This window comes from Astyanax mexicanus, chromosome 21 (assembly GCF_023375975.1).
Source record: "Astyanax mexicanus isolate ESR-SI-001 chromosome 21, AstMex3_surface, whole genome shotgun sequence".
NCBI classification, from domain to species: domain Eukaryota; kingdom Metazoa; phylum Chordata; class Actinopteri; order Characiformes; family Acestrorhamphidae; genus Astyanax; species Astyanax mexicanus.
In genome coordinates, this window is record NC_064428.1 from 7,874,185 (window position 1) to 7,897,633 (window position 23,449).

At 40.2% G+C, this 23,449-nt stretch overlaps 1 protein-coding gene across 6 annotated transcripts in view; it reads left to right on the top strand.

The window, feature by feature from the left end:
- Positions 1–23,449, top strand: part of LOC111190302 (uncharacterized) — a 492,977-nt gene that overhangs the window by 92,529 nt on the left and 376,999 nt on the right. For 3 of the 6 annotated variants that reach the window (XM_049469796.1, XM_049469799.1, XM_049469801.1), the window contains 5 exons: positions 17,373–17,486; positions 19,787–19,900; positions 20,283–20,384; positions 21,372–21,485; positions 21,774–21,882. In XM_049469796.1, coding sequence (XP_049325753.1) covers positions 17,373–17,486; positions 19,787–19,900; positions 20,283–20,384; positions 21,372–21,485; positions 21,774–21,882 — 553 coding nt within the window. Of the gene's footprint in view, positions 1–8,019; positions 8,134–14,575; positions 14,690–15,234; positions 15,349–17,372; positions 17,487–19,786; positions 19,901–20,282; positions 20,385–21,371; positions 21,486–21,773; positions 21,883–23,449 lie in introns of all 6 variants that reach the window. The other 3 variants (XM_049469797.1, XM_049469798.1, XM_049469800.1) reach the window with 3 other exon arrangements.

The following is a 23,449-nucleotide window of genomic DNA, read 5'->3' on the forward strand; positions in this document are numbered from 1 at the left end:
ATGAACTGTAGATTCAAGGATGTGTTTATTCAAAGTAGCAATTATGCCTTTGAGGTTACAAAAAAAACCTCACAAATTCACACAGGAGAAACAATAAAAACTTAGACCACATTACAATTTAAGAAACTATGAGACATGTTTTAATAACTATTACCACAAAAAGTACAAATATGTCTTATTTATTAGTATTTACTTATCAGATAATTGGAAGGGGATGGTACGAAGACTCTTAAAGTGTATTTCTTGTACTTTATTTGAGATACAGTATGTAAACGGAGCTTACTGTCTTGCAGTGAATCTTATCAATAAGGGAATTCCCCTGAAATGAAACCTCTGAGATAATTTTATTTTTTTAAATGAAATGTCTGTAAAATAAATTTATTGTCAGGGTTGCCAGGCAGGAAGACGAGGAGGCGGACGTAAACGCAGGTATGGGATTTATTAAAATAAATAAACAAACAAAGGACGAAGAAATGAACCAAAACAAATGAGAGATAATAACATAAACAACAGGGAGGCTAACAAACAAAACAAATACAGGGCAAGAAACAAACAAAGGAATAAACAAAAAATAAACAAGATAAACACAGAACAAAGAATAGGGCTATGAATACAGATAAACGTGGAAAAGACAAACGACAGGTGAAGAAGGTGCAAAGACCGACGAACAAAGACTATAGACAGAAACACACACAGGAAGTAGAAACACCTGGGGCTAGGGGGCGGAGCTACAAATGAACACAGGTTAATTGAAAACTACTGGGGAAGAAATGCAGGAGTACGGGTCACGTGGGGAACACAAACAGACATAAGAACAGACAGAAAACACGGCAAAGACTTGACATTTAAAATGACAGGATCTGTCTAAAATTGAAATGTCTTGCAGAGTAAAGTCAGGAACATGGTTGGATAATATTACAAAATTGAATAGTGAAATTAAATGGGAAACTAGTTATTTTAGTTAACAGAGGTTTTTAATAAGCTTCTTGTGCACAAGTTATTAATCCCTCGTTTTAAATGTCAGGGCTCTTCGGATTCTAGCAAGAAGGTGTGGAGCTAACTTACTTTAAGCCTGGAAAAAGTGATTTATCAGAGCAAATTATGCTCCGTGTCACCAAGTCTGAAGGGTGTTAAGACAATATGTTAAAATTGGATCTCGGAGAACAGAGGTAAGTACTTTTTATCATGTTTTACTACACCGGAGTTCTCCTTTGAGCATTTCACCCTGTCCTGGTAAAATTTCACCGTAATTAAAAGTACATTATATAAATCTATATATAAAATCTAAATGTATCTTTGAAACTGAACGATACCTAACAGTACCTCTGACACTGCTTCTGTTCTATCTGCTGCTGATGTAAGTCAACCATAACAATAAATGTTGATCCAACGTTGAAATGCCAGCTGGGTAAAAACGATTAAGATAGATGTAATTTATATGTAGTTTTAATATGATAAATGGCACAGTAACCTGATAATGACCCAGAGGAAGGCTGGAGTGTGTGGATGAATCTGATGAACAGCAGTGCTGCATTAATCCTCTCTGAAACTCTGAATGTTCCCAGGAAACTCCAAAAAGCAGATCTTCAGTTCTGCCGGAGTCTAACGGGTTAATGAAAGAGAGTGAAACTGAAAGCTGCTGTAAACGGAGAGCATTTCAGAAAGAGAGCAGAGCGGATTTCAGAGCCCAGTGCTTTCTATTTCACCCGGTAAGTTAAAGATTCATCGCTAATATGGTTTATAAAGAGTTTAAAGAGAGAAGAAGAAACTATATAAACTATTAAACAGAGCTGAGCTTCAGTCTCTGTTCTGGATCAGAGTGACTCAGATAAAAAGTGGAACATTCAGTATTGTAAAATACTTTTGATCCGCTGGAAAACGGTTAAAACTTGAATTTAGAGTTTAATCCAGATTAAATAATAAACTAGCTGTGTGTTCGTGTGATTTGTGGGCCAGTAAATCCAGTACTACTAACTTTACTGTAACTAAAACCAGCTAACGGATAACGATGTGATCACATTAATTCAGTGAGCCGACTTGTTTCAGTGAATCGAATCGATTTAAACTCCAGCTAAATCGAACTGTTCTGTGCTGTTGGGGGCTTATCGCCTAATAGTCGGATTATATTAGAAATATAAAGAAATATCACGATCTTATAACCAGTTACCACTTCGACATGTAATTGTATTCTCACTGTGTTGTCTGTAACTTCCTGGTGAAAAGAGTGAGCCGAGTCAGATTCACGGAGCTGAAAGAATCGACACCTGTTTTTAGAGCAGAGATTCACTGAATCGGTTCCGGACTGACACTAACTCGACTCAGCATAACTGTAAAAAACTTCGTGAAGTCTGTATTTTCGAGCCACATTTAGCTGAAAATGAGCCACAAACTGAACATAGACGCAGGATAAAATAATTAACACGATTTTCGAGTCAGTTCACTCACTTTTAGTCCAATGTTGTGCTCTAAAACACAGCATTAGCATTTGTTCAGATAGCGTTAGCATAGCATAAGATTAGCATTAGCCAGCTAACTAACTAGCCTAGCTAACCTATATAAATCCTGTTTAATCTTCAGTTTAAACACAGATATTAGAAGATACGAAGAAATAATGTCGTGACCTTTATGTAAATTATTTTAGGTCACCTGTTTTACCGATAGTTTTTAATGAAATATTTTTACTTGTAAATAGTGTCTTCTGGCTTGTTAGCATGATAGCTAACGTTAGCTAGCTAGCTAACTGTCTGACTAGGCCGAAATATAACTTACTGTGGTTAGAGAGAATATTGAACATTTAAACAGATAAATAAACCCCAATTTAATGAGAATATAACTTACTGTAATTAATTTACAGAGACTATTTAACATAAAAAAAAATGTTAAACAGATAAATAAATCCCACTTTAATGAGAATATAGCTTACTGTAGTTCTAGAGCAGGGGTGTCAAACTCATTTTGGCCGAGGGCCACATTGGCATATTGGCTGTCCTCTGAGGGCCAGATGTAACTTATAAATGTAATAAAATGTAACCAAATGTAATATAAAATTAATGTAATTACTCCTTAATGTTAAATAACTCTCAATATATTATTTATTCAATCAAATATTACAGTTGCATGGAAAAATGTTTGCTTGTTGCTCTATTAACATAAATCCTTTTAATTTGTCATGTTATGAAATCCAAAACCTCCATCAATCAAGAACCAAACTAGTCAAGTGAATAGAAATGACATCAAATACAAGTTATATTAACTTTGATTAAAACGTTTGATACTGAAAAGAGGCTTAATAAATATAAAATCTAAAATTGTGAGCTGTTAAGGACATGTGACAGATTTAGCAGTTCCTCATCCAACCACTAGTCGGAGCTGCAGCAGCAGCACAAGCCCGCAGTCTTCACTGAGTCAGAGCTACAGCCCAGCCACGGGCTACAGGGCTCAGCTGAGCCAGTCTGGAGCGTTTTTACAGGTTTTAAAGTTCTTCTGTGTAGGAAATAAAGGTTTTTATCCCACTAACCGGATTATACAGCTTTCTACAGTTCATCTTTCAGCCCAAGCAGCTAACAGCAGCAGTTCAGAGCAGCCGTCACGGAGTCACTGCTGGGATTACTACGGAGTTTAGTGGACACACACGGCTGCAAGTTTAGACTGTTGAAGGCTACTGAAGACTATTAAAGTCTATTGGAGGTTATTAAAAGGGTTATTGGGGGCAGAAATCAGTAAAGGCTGGTTAGATAAGTGATTCACGTCCTTGTCCTTTGCTGCGGTGAAACTGTGACTAGCGCTGTCACAGTGATGTTTATTAACCTCATTAAAACAGATTTTGTCAGGTATTGTCTCATAAATATTTACACAGAACTTATATCTCTCCTAAAAAGCGTTTATTTTGGTCAGTAACACTCTTCGTAACACAAAAGGCATACCGGTCTTTCGCCTTGAAGCACAGCCGTCCGTCTGCATCAGCTTCTCTTTTTCTGGACATTATGGGATAAACATTTGTATGTCTCAAGTCCACCCGCGAAGTTACGCCTTCCCTCCGGCAGGGTTTCCACATCAATGACTACACTGCCGTGTAGTGGCAGTAAGCCGTAACTTCGCGGGTAACACAATCGACAAGCATTGTGGGAAATGTAGTTTTTGGTCAAAGCACGCTTCTGACCTATTTATTATAGACATTAATATCTTACAAGCTCTCGCGGGCCACATAAAAGGACGTGGCGGGCCACATTTGGCCCGCGGGCCTTGTGTTTGACACATGTGTTCTAGAGAATATTAAACATTTATAGAGATAAATGAATCCCGCTTTAATGAGAATGATACGTTTATGAGTTATCTAAAAAAAAAACTTATTCTTAAGATAATGGTCTGTTTTCTTGATCATGTCACAAATATTGTCAATATATTATAAAGATTTGGAGATCTTTAGGCGAGCCGTGAATTGTGCACCACACAGCTTGATTTTGGTTGTGTCAGTGTGTCTTGGCTATCGTATCGATGGGAAAAGTATGGCAGCAGCAATGATATTTTATTTTGTATTCTGTTTATTGTTGATGGAAAGTTGGGTTTGTGCACTGCTGTGTGTGCGTTTGTGTGTAACAAGCGGGGTTTTACTCTTGTTGAGTACTAATGAACGTATTTGTATAGGTTGAATTCAGAGAGTGACATACCTGTGTTTTCTGTTACCAAGAGAGCAATATGGCAGATATTCACCTGAACACACCTTATTTTGAGACCATCATGCCTATTAGTGTGGATAGATTTGCAAGCACCATTGCTATTTAAAAGACACATGTGGAAATAAATAAGTTTGTTCAGGATATCATGTCATTTTTCCAAAATAATAAATTGGTAATGAATGAATTTTAACCACTGCAGTGTTATTCTTCTTTATTAGGTATTAAGCGATGTGGTGCTGATACCTGGTTTATCAAAATCTGTGTTTCAGTGTCCTGGTCATGCTTTAAACTGGGAGACTGTGTGGAGCAGAGAGCAGCAGGTCCAGTGTCTAGTTCTGTGAGAAGAGCAAAAACACCAGGATGGATTCCCATAATTTCAGCAGGAAGGAAGAAGTATATGACATTAAGTGAGTTACTTTATATTGATAATATAAGGCACACCATTGTTAGTTGTGAACGTGACTTTTCAGTGCTGTTGGTTTACAACAATCTCAAATGTACATTTAGTTGTGACTTTTTGCCTATAAAAACATGAAAATATGAATTTTATCACTGCAACTCAAAATGTTACTCAGTAGTGTGTAGGGCCACTTTATTAGATTTGAATTATATTTAGATCTGGGGAATGTGGTGTGAGGCCAGGCATTGTGCTGTAGCAGGAGGAAGTCAGGGCCCACTGCACCAGCGTACGGTCTGGCAGTGGCTTTGAAGATTTAATTTAATCTTGGTACTTAACAGCAGTCAGGGTTCTGTTGGCTGTCCAGTCACAAAATTCTATACTTTCTATACCTACTACATTAATAAACATACTTCTACTGGTGATGCACTATTTTTAACACACTGTTTAGTGTGCTAGTGCAGTCTGGGACAAAGTTCTTGTTTTCAGTAGGTGTTTCCATCTTTGCCTTGCTTTATTGCACATTTCGCAAATCAGTTATTCGGTAATCAATGACATTGCTTATGAGGACAATATACATAAGCAAATTCATACATGCTTAAAGGTCTCCTGCCTCTAAAATGCACTTTTTTTGTTGTTTGTGTAATACAATACGTTTCTCCGAGTTGTATATGCTTTCTGCATATGAAACAGTTCTTCAACCCCTGCTGTACCTAATAAAAGTAAAAACCTTATTAGTCAATCAGGAAAAGCACACGGGTCTATGTCAACCCGTGAAATAGTATTCATGGCCCCCCTTGGCTCGGGACCACACACAGGCAGGGCTGAAACGGGGCTGCAAAAGAACCGACACTTGTCTCATCAGTTGAAGAGCTCACGACTCTGTTTACACCAGCTAGTTAACGTTAGCTATCTTGTGTAAGTAACTGTTGGTTTACATTGGATCTCTGGTGGATTCAGTGTTTTATCGTGACCTTAAATATACACTAGAGAAGCACAGTTTGACAAGGTAGCACAACTCGACAGAACGCCAGTTAAAGCGGTGCCGTTTGCATTGGATTTTATGATATAAAGCGGACTCTGGGGCTTCGCTGTGGTGAAACTGGCTGTGGGTTGGGGTGTAGCCACTCGTTCTTACCCCATCACCCATTTGTATCAGAAGGGAAAAGGTGGTGTGTGTGCATCTTTTAGTGCTGGATAGGCAGCCCCTTTTGTTTGTTTCTGTTTCCACTCTGAGCTCTACAATGTAGTTCTGCACAGGGATCCACAACCCCTCTTAGCTGGTCTAAATTCCAGATCGTTTTATATGTGGCTTGTTTTATCTTAAGAGACAATGCAGAACATTACAGAGGACCTGCACAATCATGCATTTTTAGGTTTGCCCGTAAAGGTTAAAGTGGCATCCAGTCCTGCACTCAGTCGGTATTGGTGATTAATCAAACATACTAATTAATGACTAGTTATCAGTATTGGCTCCAAAATACCTAGTTTGAGGATAATTCATAACGTAAGAATCTATGTTCATTTATGCCCACGTTTATTATTTTGTGTTAATCAGTTGTTAACCTTGCTGGTGTCAGGGATATCTTTATCATTCAGATACTGTCCAAACAGTACTTTAGTGTTACTGCTGTGGGACACCAGTAGAGATGAGAAACATTTTAGTGTTGTTCAGAGTTTATCTGTTGTTTATTTTTTGTTTACCTGTTTATCTCTGTGTCTCCACTTCACATTTTCAGACTGGGGACCTTTAGAGCAGACCCTCCAGAGTCCAGCTGTGTGTCTATGAAGAGCAACCATTCCATGGAGCAGCCTCTTTATTTCAGTAATGAAAGAAGCATCACTGATCTGAGGTGAGACATAATTGCAGGCTGTTTTTTATTTGAAAGTGTGCTTATGATTTCTTTTCCACTTTGGTGTTTTCAGAAGTGTATATCTATCTTGAGAGTCCATCAGTCAGCCTACTAGAGTATCAGAAATGGATACCACTAAATGGATACCCCTCTCGAGAGTACATCACTGCATTGTGGCAATAATTTTCATTATACCAGTAATTGCTGTTCTTTTACATTAATTAGATGATATTTGGGACATGGAAAACTGTCTTTACCAAAGTAAAGCCTATTAAAAGCGTGGTTCTATAAATTTCTGGATTTGTAGGCGTAAATCAAGTCATTAAGTTCAATTTTAGTATCAGTATCGGTACCTGGTATTGTCAGATACAAGAAAATCTGGCATTGGTATTGAAATAGAAAAAGTGGTATCAATGCATCTCTAGCTTTTACTGCTGGATACGCAGCCTGTTTTTGTTTCTGTTTCCACTCTGAGCTCTAAAATGTAGTTCTGCACAGGGTTCCACAACCCCTCTCAGCTGATCTGAGTTCCAGATCATTTTATATGTGGCTCATGTTATCTTAAGAGACAATGCAGAACATTACAGAGGACCTGCACAATCATGCATTTTCAAGTTTGCCTGTACAGGTTAATGTGACATCCAGTCCTGCACTCAGTCGGTATTGGTGATCAACCAAACATACTTATTAACGATTGGTAATCAGTATTGGCTACAAAATACCACTGATCTATCAATCTTTACTGATACAAGTCTGTAGCAAATGTGAAGCTGTGGCAAGTGCTGTACAACACAGCATTCAAATATTTAATATGTTCTGATGAACTTGGCTCTACACTGTAACATGAATTTATTTGGTGTGGTCATTTATGCTCAGACTTGTTATTTTGTGCTAATAATTTGTTAACCTTATCAGTGTCCTCTGGTATAATTTCATTAGTCAAATCCTGTCCAAACAGTACTTTAGTTGTACTACTGTGCAGCACCACAATGCATGGTACTACATGATGATCAACAGTTTAGTGTTAGTCAGTGTTTATCTGTTGTTTATTTTTTGTTACCTGTTTAACTCTGTCTCCACTTCACATTTCCAGACTGCAGACATTTAGAGCAGACCCTCCAGAGTCCAGCTGTGTGTCTATGAAGAGCAACCATTCCATGGAGCAGCCTCTTTATTTCAGTAATGAAAGAAGCAGCTCTGATCTGAGGTGAGACATGAATGCAGGGTGATTTTTAGAAAGTGTGCTTTTGTATTTTCTTTCACTCTGGTGTTTTTTAGAACATTGACCGGAAACCCCTCTTGAGAGTCCATCTGTCAGCTATCAGAACAATCAATGGATACCCCTCTCGACAGTACATCACTGCATTGTGGCAATCATTTTTTCAGAACTCTAAGACTTCAAATGTGCAATTACTCAACCAGTAAATGCTGTTCTTCTAAGTTAATTAGATGCTAATTAGGGATATAGGAACTGTCTTTACCAAAGTAAAGCCTGTTAAATGCGTAGTTCTATAAATTTCTGGATTTATAGGCATCTATCAAGTCATTAAGTTAAATTTGGTATCAGTATTGGCAGATACAAAAAAATCTGGCATTGGTATTGAAAGGGAAAAGGTGGATCTCTAGTATTTAGTGCTGAATATGCAGCCCCTTTTTGTTTCTGTTTCCACTCTGAGCTCTAAAATGTAGTTCTGCACAGGGACCCACAACCCCTCTCAGCTGGTCTGAGTTCCAGATATGTGGCTCATTTTATCTTAAGAGACAATGCAGAACATTACAGAGGACCTCCACAATCGTTTGCAAAAAAAGTTTGCCTGTACAGGTTAATGTAACATTCAGTCCTGCACTCAGTAGAGTAGCGTGTAGAACAGCCAAACACGCCACTATCACTCATCTTAGCGACACTGGTAAATCATGCTACAACGTTTAAAGCTGGTTCTGGAGTAACTCTGTCCTGTTTTAGAGATTTTCTGCTGTAATACACTGCTCAAAAAAATAAAGGGAACACTCAAATAACACATCCTAGATCTGAATGAATGAAATATTCTCATTGAATACTTTGTTCTGTACAAAGTTGAATGTGCTGACAACAAAATCACACAAAAATCATCAATGGAAATAAAATTTATTAACCAATGGAGGCCTGGATTTGGAGCCACACACAAAATTAAAGTGAAAAAAACACACTACAGGCTGATCCAACTTTAATGTAATGTCCTTAAAACAAGTCAAAATGAGGCTCAGTATTGTGTGTGGCCTACACGTGCCTGTATGACCTCCCTACAACGCCTGGGCATGCTCCTGATGAGGTGGCGGATGGTCTCCTGAGGGATCTCCTCCCAGACCTGGACTAAAGCATCCGCCAACTTCTGGACAGTCTGTGGTGCAACGTGACGTTGGTGGATGGAGCGAGACATGATGTCCCAGATGTGCTCAATCGGATTCAGGTCTGGGGAACGGGCGGGCCAGTCCATAGCTTCAATGCCTTCATCTTGCAGGAACTGCTGACACACTCCAGCCACATGAGGTCTAGCATTGTCCTGCATTAGGAGGAACCCAGGGCCAACCGCACCAGCATATGGTCTCACAAGGGGTCTGAGGATCTCATCTCGGTACCTAATGGCAGTCAGGCTACCTCTGGTGAGCACATGGAGGGCTGTGCGGCCCTCCAAAGAAATGCCACCCCACACCATTACTGACCCACTGCCAAACCGGTCATGCTGAAGGATGTTGCAGGCAGCAGACCGCTCTCCACGGCGTCTCCAGACTCTGTCACGTCTGTCATGTGCTCAGTATGAACCTGCTTTCATCTGTGAAGAGCACAATGCGCCAGTGGCGAATTTGCCAATCCTGGTGTTCTCTGGCAAATGCCAAGCGTCCTGCACGGTGTTGGGCTGTGAGCACAACCCCCATCTGTGGACGTCGGGCCCTCATACCATCCCCATGGAGTCGGTTTCTAACCGTTTGTGCAGACACATGCACATTTGTGGCCTGCTGGAGGTCATTTTGCAGGGCTCTGGCAGTGCTCCTCCTGTTCCTTCTTGCACAAAGGCGGAGGTAGCGGTCCTGCTGCTGGGTTGTTGCCCTCCTACGGCCTCCTCCACGTCTCCTGGTGTACTGGCCTGTCTCCTGGTAGCGCCTCCAGCCTCTAGACACTACGCTGACAGACACAGCAAACCTTCTTGCCACAGCTCGCATTGATGTGCCATCCTGGATGAGCTGCACTACCTGAGCCACTTGTGTGGGTTGTAGAGTCCGTCTCATGCTACCACGAGTGTGAAAGAACCACCAACATTCAAAACTGACCAAAACATCAGCCAGACAGCATAGGTTCTGAGACGTGGTCTGTGGTCCCCACCTGCATAACCACTCCTTTATTGAGTGTGTCTTGCTAATTGCCAATAATTTCCACCTGTTGTCTATTCCATTTGCACAACAGCAGGTGAAATTGATTGTCAATCAGTGTTGCTTCCTAAGTGGACAGTTTAATTTCACAGAAGTTTGATTTACTTGGAGTTATATTGTTATTTGAGTGTTCCCTTTATTTTTTTGAGCAGTGTACTTTCAGCTCTCCTCAGAGAGGACAGTTAGTTCATTAGTTGGATCAGCTGCGTGTAAATATGCTCTAAACTAAAGGCCGGAGTTCGCTGGTGTTGCGCCAAAACTAGTCTCCTCCCGATCTCTAAGATAATGCTAAGCAGACATGCACAGACTTGCTGTGTGACGTCAGCGTTTATAGGAATCTTCGTTTTCAGTAACTGAGTGACTACAGCATTGACTCAGTTCTCGGTCAGTCTGGACAGTGCACAGGTGGGGGCGGGGCTGGTGATGTCACGGGTCCTGCATTGTGTAATATTGTAATATATATATCGCAAATGTAAAATTTTTCCAATATCGTGCAGCCCTAATTGGTAATCATTATTAGCTCAAAAATACATAGTTTGAGGATAATAAGGATCCATGGTCATTTATGCACAGGCTTCTTATTTTTGCTAATCAGTTGTTACAGTGCATCCGGAAAGTATTCACAGCGCTTCACTTTTTCCATTTTTTTTTACGTTACAGCCTTATTCCAAATTGTATTAAATGAATCTCTTTGCTCCAAATTCTACACAAAATACCCCATTATGACCATGTGAAAAAAGTTTTCTGGAGAGTTCTAAAAATGTATTAAAATAAAAAAACAAAGAAATCATATTTACATAAGTATTCACAGCCTTTGCTTAATACTTTGTAGAACCACCTTTGGCAGCAACTACAGCCTCAAGTCTTTTTGAATATTACATTACATTACATTACATTTGGCAGACGCTTTTGTCCAAAGCGACTTACAATAGTCAAGTACAAAAGTAATAGAAGTTAAAGGTAAAACATCTTTAGATAGGGCCTAAAGGAGGTCAAAGGGAAATAATGGGATAGAGGAGTGTAGGAGGGGAAGAAGGAAATGAGGTTAGAAGTAGTTAGTGTGTTAGAGGTGTTAAGAGAGTAAGTGCTCTTTGAAGAGCTCTGTCTTCAGGAGTTTCTTAAAGATAGCGAGAGATTCTCCTGATCTGGTAGTAGGTTGTTCCACCATTGGGGAACTCTGTATGAGAACAGTCTGGATTGCTTTGTGTGAATGTTTGTTCATTGGAGGAGCGCAGCGGCCGGGAGGTAGCGTAAGTCTTCAGGAGTGAATGCAGGTAGGAAGGAGCCTGTTCTGTCATCACCTTGTAGGCGATTGTAAGAGCTTTGAATCAACTGGTAGCCAATGGAGCTCAATGAGCAGTGGGGTGACATGTGCCCGTTTTGGCTGGTTGAAGACCAGACGTGCTGCTGCATTCTGAATCATTTGGAGTGGTTTTACTATACAGGCCGGGAGGCCAGTTAGCAGGACATTGCAGTAGTCGAGGCATGAGATGACAACTGCTTGTACCAGGAGTTGGGTGGCCTGTTGTGTCAGGAACGGTCTAATTTTTCGGATGTTATAGAGCGCAAAACGGCAGGATCGAGCAACTGAGGCCACATGGTGCGTGAAGGAGAGTTGGTCATCAACCATAACACCCAGGTTCCTAGCAACCTTTGTCGGTGAGAGAGAGAGAGTCAATGCTTATAGAGAAGTTGTGTTGAAAAGAAGGTATTGCTGGTATAACCAGAAGTTAAGTCTTTGAGAGATTGATGCTCCTTCATCCATGAGGATATGTCAGAGAGACACTGCGATATCCGTGCAGAGATTGAGTGATCTTCAGGTGAGAATGACAGGTATAGCTGGGTGTCATCAGCAAAGCAATGGTAGGAAAATCCGTGTGAGCGGATAACCTGACCAAGAGAGGCGGTGTATATTGAGAAGAGAAGGGGTCCCAGTACCGAACCTTGGGGAACCCCAGTGGATAAGGAGTGGGCTGAGGACAGCTGTCCTTGCCACGACACCTTGAACAAGCGCCCAGTGAGGTATGATCTGAACCATGACAGCACATTGTCTGAGATCCCCATGTTTGAGAGAATAGTTAGCAGGAAGTCATGGTTGACTGTGTCAAAGGCGGCCGAGAGGTCCAGCAGAATGAGCACTTAGGACTGACCTGCAGCTCTGGCAGTTTTCAACGCTTCAGTCACAGACAACAGAGCCGTCTCGGTAGAGTGTCATTTTTTGAACCCAGATTGGTTCTGGTCCAGAAGGTCATTCTGGGGGAGGAAGCCAGAGACCTGATTTTAAAACTGTTCTTTCTAGTGTTTTAGAGAGAAAGGGTAGTAGTGAGACCGGTCTGTAGTTGTCAACCTGGGCGGGGTTGAGAGAAGGCTTTTTAAGCAGTGGTGTCACATGTGCTTGTTGAAAGCAGTTGGGAATACACCAGAAGTTAAAGAGGCATTGATCGTGTGAGTGATAGCCGGAATGATTGCAGGTGCGATGGTTTGAAGGAATTGGGTCAAGCGGACACGTAGTAGGACGGCTACATGTTAGGAGAGCCAGTGTCTCGTTCTCAGTGAGAGGAGTGAACGAGGAGAAAGCGACGCCTTCGGTGGAGGGACACCGGGCAGTAGAGCATGTAGTAGGACTGCTACATGGTACATCAGTAAACTGGTTGCTGATGGCTGCCACTTTCCCAGTAAAGAATGAACACATACACATACACAGAATATGATGCCACAAGCTTGGCACCTCTCTCTTTATGCAGTTTTGCCCATTCTTCTTTGCAGTACCTCTGAAGCTCCATCAGGTTGGATGGGAAACGTCTGTGCACAGCCATTTTCAGATCTCTCCAGAGATGCTCAATCAGATTCTAGACAGATTCTAGACTCTGGCTGGCCCACTCCAGGACCTTCACAGAGAGGTCCTGAAGCCACTCCTTTGAGATCTTGGCTGTGTGCTTCGGATCGTTGTCCTGCTGAAAAATGAACCTCCGCCCCAGTCTGAGGTCAAGAGCGCTCTGGAGCAGGTTTTCATCCAGGATGTCTCTGTACATTGCTGCATTCATCTTTCCCTCTATCCTGACTAGTCTGCCAGTTGCTGCTGCTGAAAAACATCCCCATAGCATGGTGCTGCCACCACCATGCTTGACTGTAGGGATGGTGTTGGCCTCGTGATGAGCAGTGCCTGGTTTTCTCCAAACATGACGCCTGGCATTCACACCAAAGTGTGTTCAATCTTTGTCTCATTAGACCAGAGAATTTTGTTTCTCATGGTCTGAGAGTCCTTCAGGTGCCTTTTGGCAAATTCCAAATGGGCTGCCTTGTGCCTTTTACTAAGGAGTGGCTTTGGCCTATTCACTCTGCCATACATGCCTGATTGGTGGATTGCTGCAGAGATGGTTGTCCTTCTGCAAGGTTCTCCTCTCTCCACGGAGGAACGCTGGAGCTCTGACAGAGTGACCATCGGGTTCTTGGTCACCTCCCTGACCAAGGCCCTTCTCCCCTGATCGCTCAATTTAGGAGGCCAGTCATGGTGGTTCCAAACTTCTTCCATTTACGAATGATGGAGGCCACTGTGCTCATTGGGACCTTTAAAGCAGCAGAATTTTTTCTGTATCCTTCCCCATATTTGTGCCTCGAGACAATTTTGTCTCGGAGGTCTACAGACAATTCCTTTGACATCATGCTTGGTGTTTGCGCTCTGACATGCAGTCAACTGTAGGACCTTATATAGGCAGGTGTGTGCCTTTCCAAATCATGTCAAATCAATTGGATTTACCACAAATGGACTCCATTTGAGTTGTAGAAACATCTCAAGGATGATCAGTGGAAACAGGATGCACCTGAGCTCAATTTTAAGCTTCATGGCGAAGGCTGTGAATACTTACTTAAATTTGATTTCTTAGTTGTTGTTTTTTTTTATACATTTTCAAAACTCTCAAGAAAACTTTTTTAACATGGTAAAATAATGGCGTATTTTGTGTAGATTTTTGAGGCAAGAGATTAATATAATATAATTTGGAATAAGGCTGTAACGTAACAAATTGTGGAAAAAGCAAAGCTGTAAATACTTTCGGCATGCACTATAACCTTACCGGTGTCCTCTGATATATCTTCATTATTTTAATCCTATCCAAACAGTACTTTAGTGTTACTGCTGAGGGACATCAATATACATGAGCAACAGTTTAGTGTTAGTCAGTGTTTATCTGTTGCATATTTGTTGTTTACCTGTTTATCTCTGTGTCTTCACTTCACATTTCCAGACTGCAGACATTTAGAGCACAACCTCCAGAGCCCAGCTGTGTGTCTATGAACAGCACTTACTTGATGAATCAGCCTCATTATTTCAGTAATGGAAGAAGCAGCACTGACCTGAGGTGAGACACAACAAGATGGTAGTATGTTTCTTGTGATTCAATATTTACTTATTATTTCATCACTGGGGTAATATGTAGTTAAGCTAAGCACTTGTAAATGTATTTTCATGTCAGTGTTTTGAAAGTAAAAAAAATTATTCTCTCACTAAAACTGTTAGATTATGCATGGAACAATGTTACACCTCAATAACTGCAACTGAACACTGCTGTTATTCTGCGCTCTCCACAAAACACTCTTATATTTTTATTTTTCAATTGCTTGTGTAAGCAGTTGTAGAGAAGCTCGCTCTCTTCAGAAATTCATGTAGTGTCCCGTTTGGGACAGAGCCTATTGTCAGGTTGCACCTGTTATTGCAACATGTTGATGCATATTATATAAATTAGTGTATTTTCCTAGTCGATGACAATGAATTATATTAATGAGTCGCCCAGCCCTACTTCAAACACTTGCTTTTTTTTTCATCTGTATTAGCTGTTGTGTTATATAACTGTCTTCTGATATCTTTATTTACCTGTTTTCTTGTTTTTCCACATCACATTTCCAGACTGCAGGCATTCAGAGGAGAATCTCCAGAGCCCAGCTGTGTGTCTATGATGAGCTATCATTCCATGGAGCAGCCTCTTTATTTCAGTAATGAAAGAAGCAGCACTGATCTGAGGTGAGAAATGAGCATGGGATGATGGTCAGTTTTAACAGGGTTTTTTTTTTTTTGTTTTGTGGAAAGTCTACTCTTTTTTTTTTTTTTTCATCTGTCAAATTTTGACATCCAGCAATTTTTACATTACATTACTCCACCTTCCTGTAAAAGTGTAGCCTATCCAAACAGTACTTTAGAATTACCCCTGTAGGACTCCATATATTAACTACAGAGGTAGCACAGGTTTAATCTGGTTGGTGTGGTGATTTAACTTGTGTTTTTACATCGCATTTCCAGAAATACATTCAGAGCAGAATCTCCAGAGCTCAGCTGTGTGTCTATTAAGAGCAACCACTCGATGCAGCAGCCTCTTAGTTTCAGTCATGAAAGAAGCAGCACTGAGCCAAGGTGAGACACTAACATAGTGTGTTAGTGAGTTTTAGCAGGCCAACCTGCTGGACAACCTAAAGAACCTTGTTTATATGACCATTGGCGTAGGAACCGTGGGGGATGGGTGGGACATGAGTATGAGTATGAATATTAGAAACAGGTGGATTTGTCCCCCCCAAAAATTATACCGTTTCGCTTAGCTCAGATGTACTTTTAATGAGGAGACAGACCGGACCAATCACGGAGCCGGTTCAGAAATGAAGTCCCGCCTCTTAGGAGAAACAGCCAATCAGCTTGCTGTTTTTGCGGCGTGCGGAGGAGTCCGTGTGCTGGTATGGGGAAGCCCCTCCCTCGCTGTGAGATTTAGCAGCGGGATCGGGCCGTAGCTGATGTTAAACCGGATCTGGATATACGGCGATTTTTGTAAAAGAAAGGTAATTAACAGAGCTAACCATGTAAACTGTGATGATATGTTTCTGATAGCTGGTTAAAAAGACTCGTCTCTGAATCAGCACACAATATGATTAATAAACTGCAGCTGTGTATAGCTATAATGAACGAAAATGAATTGGCTGGATGTAGAGGATAGCCAGAATTTAGTACTTTATGTATGTAGTTTAAAGCAGTTTCCTAGCCCTGGTCTCTGCCCTAAAACTGTGTGTTTTACACCTGATATAACTGATTAGCTAATAAACAGTCCTTTGCTGAGTTTACCTGTTAGCCTTAATTATTCATTATGTATATCAGCAGTGTATTAAACACATCATACCACCACTTACTTTATTACGTGCATTTAAAGCAGAGGAAGCTGTAGAATATGCAGAACAGTGGTAATATGCAGTAGAATATGTAAGAACAGGGTTGAGAAACACTGATCTAATGTGACTTCTGTTCATTTGTAGTTTACAGTAACACCACAGTAAGACCACATGTCCTGACGTTTATATTGACTTGTGCCAAAAATATGTATGAAACGTAAAGTAACATTCTTTTTCATAAAAGGACAACATTTTAAGAAGAAACTCTCAGTAGAAAAAAATTAAAACCGCAGGACCAAAAGTTTTTCTTTTTTAAAGAGTGGGGAAAAAATATACAACAGAATTGACATACAATAATAATAATAATAATAATATTAATAATAATAACCAAATCGGTTATATTATTTTAAATATTAGGTGATAATGATTTAGTTTTGTCATATGTATATAATTCAAATATTGCATGCATATTTTTTCTAACAACAGTAAATATAAAGTGGAGTAACATGTTTAGGTTGTTAATTGTAAAGTCACCTTTACTTGGATGTAACTAATAATAAACAGAATACAGAAAAAAATGATTATTTGTGATTAAAAGTAATTCCACAAATGTTGTTCTAGGAAACTATAGGGTGGGCTTGGGTTCACATTAGCAAATGTGTCCCCCCAATATCAAGCCCGCTCCTACGCCCTTGTATCTGACTTATCTACTTAGGAAACAAGGTGGCTCTAGAATCAGTGCAAAGTAAAATATTTTTTCATGCAGAAATTGGAATTGAATGGAATTGAAAGTACCCCTGATTTTCTTAGGTTGAACTTTCACTTAAAAACTTGAAGCTTTAAAGGGGTCGCACATTGAAAAAGGTTAAGAACTTGTGCTCTACATTGTTTTTCCAGACTGCAGACATTCAGAGCAGAACCTCCAGAGCCCAGCTGTGTGTCTTTGAGGAGCAACCACTCGATGCAGCAGCCTTACAATTTCAGTAATGATAAATTTACCACTGAGCTGAGGTGAGAAATGAGCATGGGATGAGAGTAAGTTTTAACAGGGTATTTTGTAAGTCTTTTTTAATTGTTTTTTTTTTTTTTCATTTGTCAAATTTTGATGTTCTAACATAACATTATTCCACCTTTTTGTAAAAACAAAGCCTGTCTGAGCAAGACTTTAGTAGGATCAAAGTCTGTAGGACTCTATGTAACTTTATTTATGTCAATAACCCCACCAGCTCAGCTGAACTCTCCCAATCATTAAAAATGCCTCAACACCAACACGGTAAAGACTAGCATATGCCTCTTCCAATATATGTGGTCAGACAGGACTGCACTCGGAGGAAAGCACAGCGACCCTGCTCTGATACATCAGCCAACAGGTACCTTGTGCTGACAGACATCGAGAGCGATGTGGGAAGAGAGCGTCATCTATAGAGGATGACCGATTGTGCTCCCTCGGGACTTAGGCTGCTGATGGCAAGCATGACCCTATTGGCAGTTCCTTACTGTACGTCCACACCGAACGCAATAAAATCGCTCTGTGTCGCCTGTCCAACAGGCGATGAGTTGCTTGGGGGCGTGTCTCACTCAGAACGAGCTGTCACTGGTGGGCGTTTTCCAAATACGGCACATACAGAAACAAGGGTTCAGCCTATCTACACATATCCTAAACCTTAAACAGTCGTACAGACGTTTCACAAACAATAAATCTTTATATCTTTTATAACTATTATTAAGTACAATTATTTAACATAATTATTTCATAATACAATAAATGGGTTTACTTAAATATAGTACATAATTTTCCTTAATGTAGTAAATCATTCTCTTATTTGTCCATAATTTAAAATATTGTTAAGTTAATGTAATAAATAATTACTTGGATATAATTAATATGTTTACTTAAATATATTAAATTGTCCTCTTGATTTCATAAACAGTCTTTCTCTTAATTTAATAAATAATTCCCTCAGTTTTAATAAATCTTTCTGTAAAATGTAATAAATAATTCCCTCAGTTTTAACTAAATAGTTCAAAGTTTCATACCTCAGTTTTAATAAATCGTTACGTTAAATGTATTAAAACTTTCTTCAGTTGTAATAAATCGTTATGTTAACTTTAATAAATAATTCCCTTTGTTTCAATAAAAGGTTCTGTTAATTTAAGAAATAATTCCCTTAGTTGTCATAAATCGTTCTGTTAATTTAATGAAGAATTTCCTCAGTTTTAACATATAGTTTTCTATTAAATAAGGTAATTCTGTAAGGATTTACTTCTGGTTAGTAGTATAGAGGGGTAGCTGCTAGTGTAGTGGAGTATTTTACCTCAGATCAGCTCAGTTCAGTTCTACTATTACGACTCCGGAAGAAATGTTGTTAGTTGAACAATTTAATGTTTTAACATTTTTAGCAAAATAAAGATACATATTATGAAGAGGATAAAAAGAACAGTCTCTTCTAGTAGAGTCTTTGGCGTAGGCACCGTCATTGGCCCAGGACTTGATACATCTGGGCTCTGCAGCTCCTGTCGTACGTTGGAGACAGGGGCGGAGCCAACCCCCAGGCAACCGAACGGGACCAACCTGGAGGCGGTGGGGAAGGAGGAGGGTAAGAACGACCATTAGTGTCTGAAAGGCAGCAAAGGTACTGAATGAGTGATCTTATTTAAAGGCAGAAGGGAACAGCTGATTGGATAGGTAATTAGGTGACGTAGCATCGGAGTCTTTAGTAGAACTTACGCTGCGCTTTCATTTCTGTTCCCACTCTCCGTTTTGCTGGCGGAATAAATCTTCAGTAGGAATCGAAAATCAGAGCAGCGATTTCAGGCCGGACATATGAGAATCTGTTTCTGATTGGTACTCGCCGCTGCGCGTTGCTGCTCATTTGCATAAAGTTAAGTTCTGGTCAACTCTCTCGCGTCGCTCAAATTGCCCGCTTCGCAGCGCATTGCGTCGCCCAGTGTCGCTCGCTCTCATTGAAAATGAATGACTTCCGGCCGCTTTGTCGCTCGGTGTGGACGCACGGTTAGTCCACAGGACCACTAAGGCCCCTTAGAAGATGTTTACTACAGATATAGCACAGGTTTACATCACATTTCCAGACATACATTTAGAGTTGAACCTCCAGAGTGTGGTAGTGAGTTTCAGCAGACTGACCTGCTGGACAACCTAAAGAACCTTGTTTATCTGACTTCATGCAGAACTGTGGAATTAAAATTAACCCTGATTTTCTTAGGTTGAACTTTCACTTAAAAACTTGAAGCTTAAAAAGGGTTCCCACAGGGAAAAGGTTAAGAACTTGTGATCTACATTGTTTTTTCAGACTGCAGACATTCAGAGCAGAACCTCCAGAGCCCAGCTGTGTGTCTTTGAGGAGCAACCACTCGATGCATCAGCCTTACAATTTCAGTAATGATAAATTTACCACTGAGCTGAGGTGAGAAATGAGCATGGGATGAGAGTGAGTTTTAACAGGGTATTTTGTAAGTCTTTTTTTTTTTCTTTTGTCAAATTTTGATGTTCTTACATAACATTATTTCACCCTTTGTAAAAACATAGCCTGTCTGAGCAAGACTTTAGCAGGATCAAAGTCTGTAGGACTCTATATAACTTTATTTATGTCAATAACCCCAACAGCTCAGCTGAACTCTCCCAATCATTAAAAATACCTCAACCCCCGGACGGTGAAGACTAGCATATGCCTCCACCAATACATGATTTTTTTTTTTTTGTTGAAATCTCTCAAAATATCTTGAAGCTTAAAAAGTTGTCGCACAGTAAAAAAACATTAATAATTTGGTTCTACATTGTTTTTCCAGACTGCAGACATTCAGAGCAGAACCTCCAGAGCCCAGCTTTGTGTCTATGAGGAGCAACCACTCGATGCAGCAGCCTTACAATTTCAGTAACAAAAAGCTGAGGTGAGAAATCAGCATGGAATGATAGTGAGTTTAAACAGGGCGTTTTGTAGAAAGTGTCATTTAGATTATTTATTCACTTATTTTTTGTTAAAATTTTGACGTTTTTATGTTATATTATTCCATTGTTCTGTAAGAACATAGCCTGTCCAAGCAAGACTTTAGTGTTACTCTCGTAGGACTCCATAGAATTTTTTTTTATTCCACTTTTCTCCCCAATTTAGCTATGTTCAATAACCACCCCATCTCAGCCAAAATCCCCCTATCAATAACAGTGCCCCGCCCCAATACCAAGATAGTGAAGACTAGCACATGCCTACTCCAGTATGTGAAGTCAGACTCTGCTTCTTTTTAAACTGCTACTGATGCAGCATTTCTTGGAAGCCAGTGCTCTCGGAGGAAAGCACAACGACCCTAATCTGATACATCAGCTAACAGATGACTTATGGTGACAGACATCACATTGAGAGTGATGTGAGAAGAGAGTGCCATCTTCTCACCCAGAGAGAGCATGAACGTTTGTGCTCCCTCATGACTTTGGCTGCTGATGGAAAGCATGACCCTATTGGCAGTGGTCTAATCAACTGGACCACTCGGCGCCCCATAAAAGAACATGTTTATTACAGATGTAGCACAGGTTTAATTTGGTCAGAGTCTTCAGCAGAAGCTCCAGAACCCAGCTGTGTGTCTATGACCACTTAATGCATCAGCCCCTTAGTTTCAGTAATGACAAAGGTAGCACTGAGCCGAGTTGAGACACTAACACAGTGTGGTAGTAAGTTTCAGCAGACTGGCAACCTAAAGAACCTTGTTTATCTGACTCTACTTAGGAGACAAAGTGGAATCAAGTGCAAAGCAAAACATTTTTCTTTCAGAACTGTGGAATTATCCCTGATTTTCTATAGTCAAAATTTTTCTAAATAACTTAGCTTAAAAAGGGGTCGCACAGTGAAAAAGGTTAAGAACCTGTTCTTTACTTTCTTTTTTCAGACTGCAGACATCCGGAGCAGAACCTCCAGAGCCCAGCTGTGTGTCTATGAGGAGCAACCATTCGATGCAGCAGCCTTACAACTTCAGTAACATCAAATGTACCACTGAGCTGAGGTGAGAAACCAGCATGGGATGAGAGTGCGATTAAACAGGGTGTTTTTTGTAGTAAGCCTGTTTTTGTTTGTTTGGTTTTTTTTTTTTTTTTTTTTTTTTTTTTTCACTTTGTCAAATTTTGACATCTCGCAATTGGTCATCTACAATGAAAAGTACTTTTTAACATTACATTTTTCCACCTTCCAGTAAAAAAAATAACCAAAAATGTTTACTATAGATGTAGCACAGGTTTAATCTGTCAAGTCTGTTGATTTTACTTCTTCTTGTGTCTTAACATCACATTTCCAGACAGACATTAAGAGCAGAACCTCCAGAACCCAGCTGTGTGTCTATGAGGAGCAACCACTCGATGCAGCAGCCTTTTAATTTCAGTAACGAAAGAAGCAGCACTGAGCCGAGTTAAGACATTAATACAGTGTCTGACTCTACTTAAAGGAGAACTCTGGTGTAAAGTGGACTTTTGGTTTAGTAAAAAATAATAAAAAGTACTTACCTTTGATGAATAGCACACCTCCGTTCTCCTGCAGCGATCCAAAATCCAGAAATGTTTAACAGTTTGTCCAAACACCCTTCAGACTGGGTGATACTGGGCATATTTTGACCTGATAAATCACTCTTTCCATCATTATCCAGCTCAAAATAGCTCCACACTTCATTGTTAAAATCCAGAGAGCCTTGACATTTAAAACCAGGCATTAAGAACTTTTAAAATGCTGAAGTTTATTAAAATCCACTGTTTACATCCCAGAGTTAGCTATTCGCCAGACGCCGCTATCTTATTGTAAAGTCATGAAGAGTTTAGTGTCGAATATGTACTGTTGATGGAACTACATGCTGTACACGTGAAGGAGGTGTGCTGTTCTCGGACAAAACTACAGCTGATAAGTCAGGAAAGTACTCACATTTGCTTTGGACTGGAGTTATCACATATTGGATGGCAGGACATAAAGACAGTTTTATGAGGAATTTAAAGCCGACAAGGAGACATTTTAATTTAATGGGCGTCCTTTTTGTTTGAGCCCAAATATACTGAAGGAGAGCTGTGGGAGCGGTAAGGAGAGGGAGAGAAAGTGCGTGCAGAGGGTGCTGCCGCAGCCACACACCTACCCACAACACAGCCTCGAACCTCTGGGAATTGGTGGTTTTCCTACTGGTGCTGTTAAGTTATGCCCACTAATTTGGAGTGTTTTTGTTGCAAGAATTGGGATCTTTTGCACAATCGCAGTCCAGATGTCACACGATGTGTGACATTGGCTAAAGGGTTTTCTTGCCTTCTAGACTTGTGTATACCAGAAGCTTTTTTTTTCCATGTACCAAAAATAAACTGGACACGGAGGCCCGTACCGGAGGAGCCTGAGTAAGTAGCCTGCACACTTTCTGTTCAAACAAATATGTAGTGTAATTGTAATCAATATGCAAAACAACAAGCCACCACATCAAAATTAACTTCTGCAGAAATATCCTGTAAAACTTTCCGTTTATAACTTTTCATCTTATTGCTGCAGCCTGGAAAGGCACAAACGCAAACCATTCTGTCTTCTTTTCCCTTTGCTTCCTCCTCTCTTATGCTGGCTCAAGCTGCAGTCCAAACACAGCACACACCCGGTCACGCCTCCTTCACGTGTACAGCATGTAGTTCCGTTAACAGTACACCCTCAACAACCTACTCAAAATATGCCCCGTATCACCCAGTCTGAAGGATGTTTGCACAAACTGTTAAAATTTCTGGATCTCAGAACGCTCCGGGAGAACGCAGGTGTGCTATTCAACAAAGGAAAGTAATTTTTGTCATGTTTTACTACACCAAAAGCCCATTTTACACCGGAGTTCATCTTTAAGAAACAAAGTGGCTCTAGAACCAGAGCAAAGTAAACTGTGGAATTGAAATTTTCCCTGATTTTCTATAGTTGAAATTTCTCAAATAACTTAAAGCTTAAAACAGGGTTGCACAGTGAAAAAGGTGA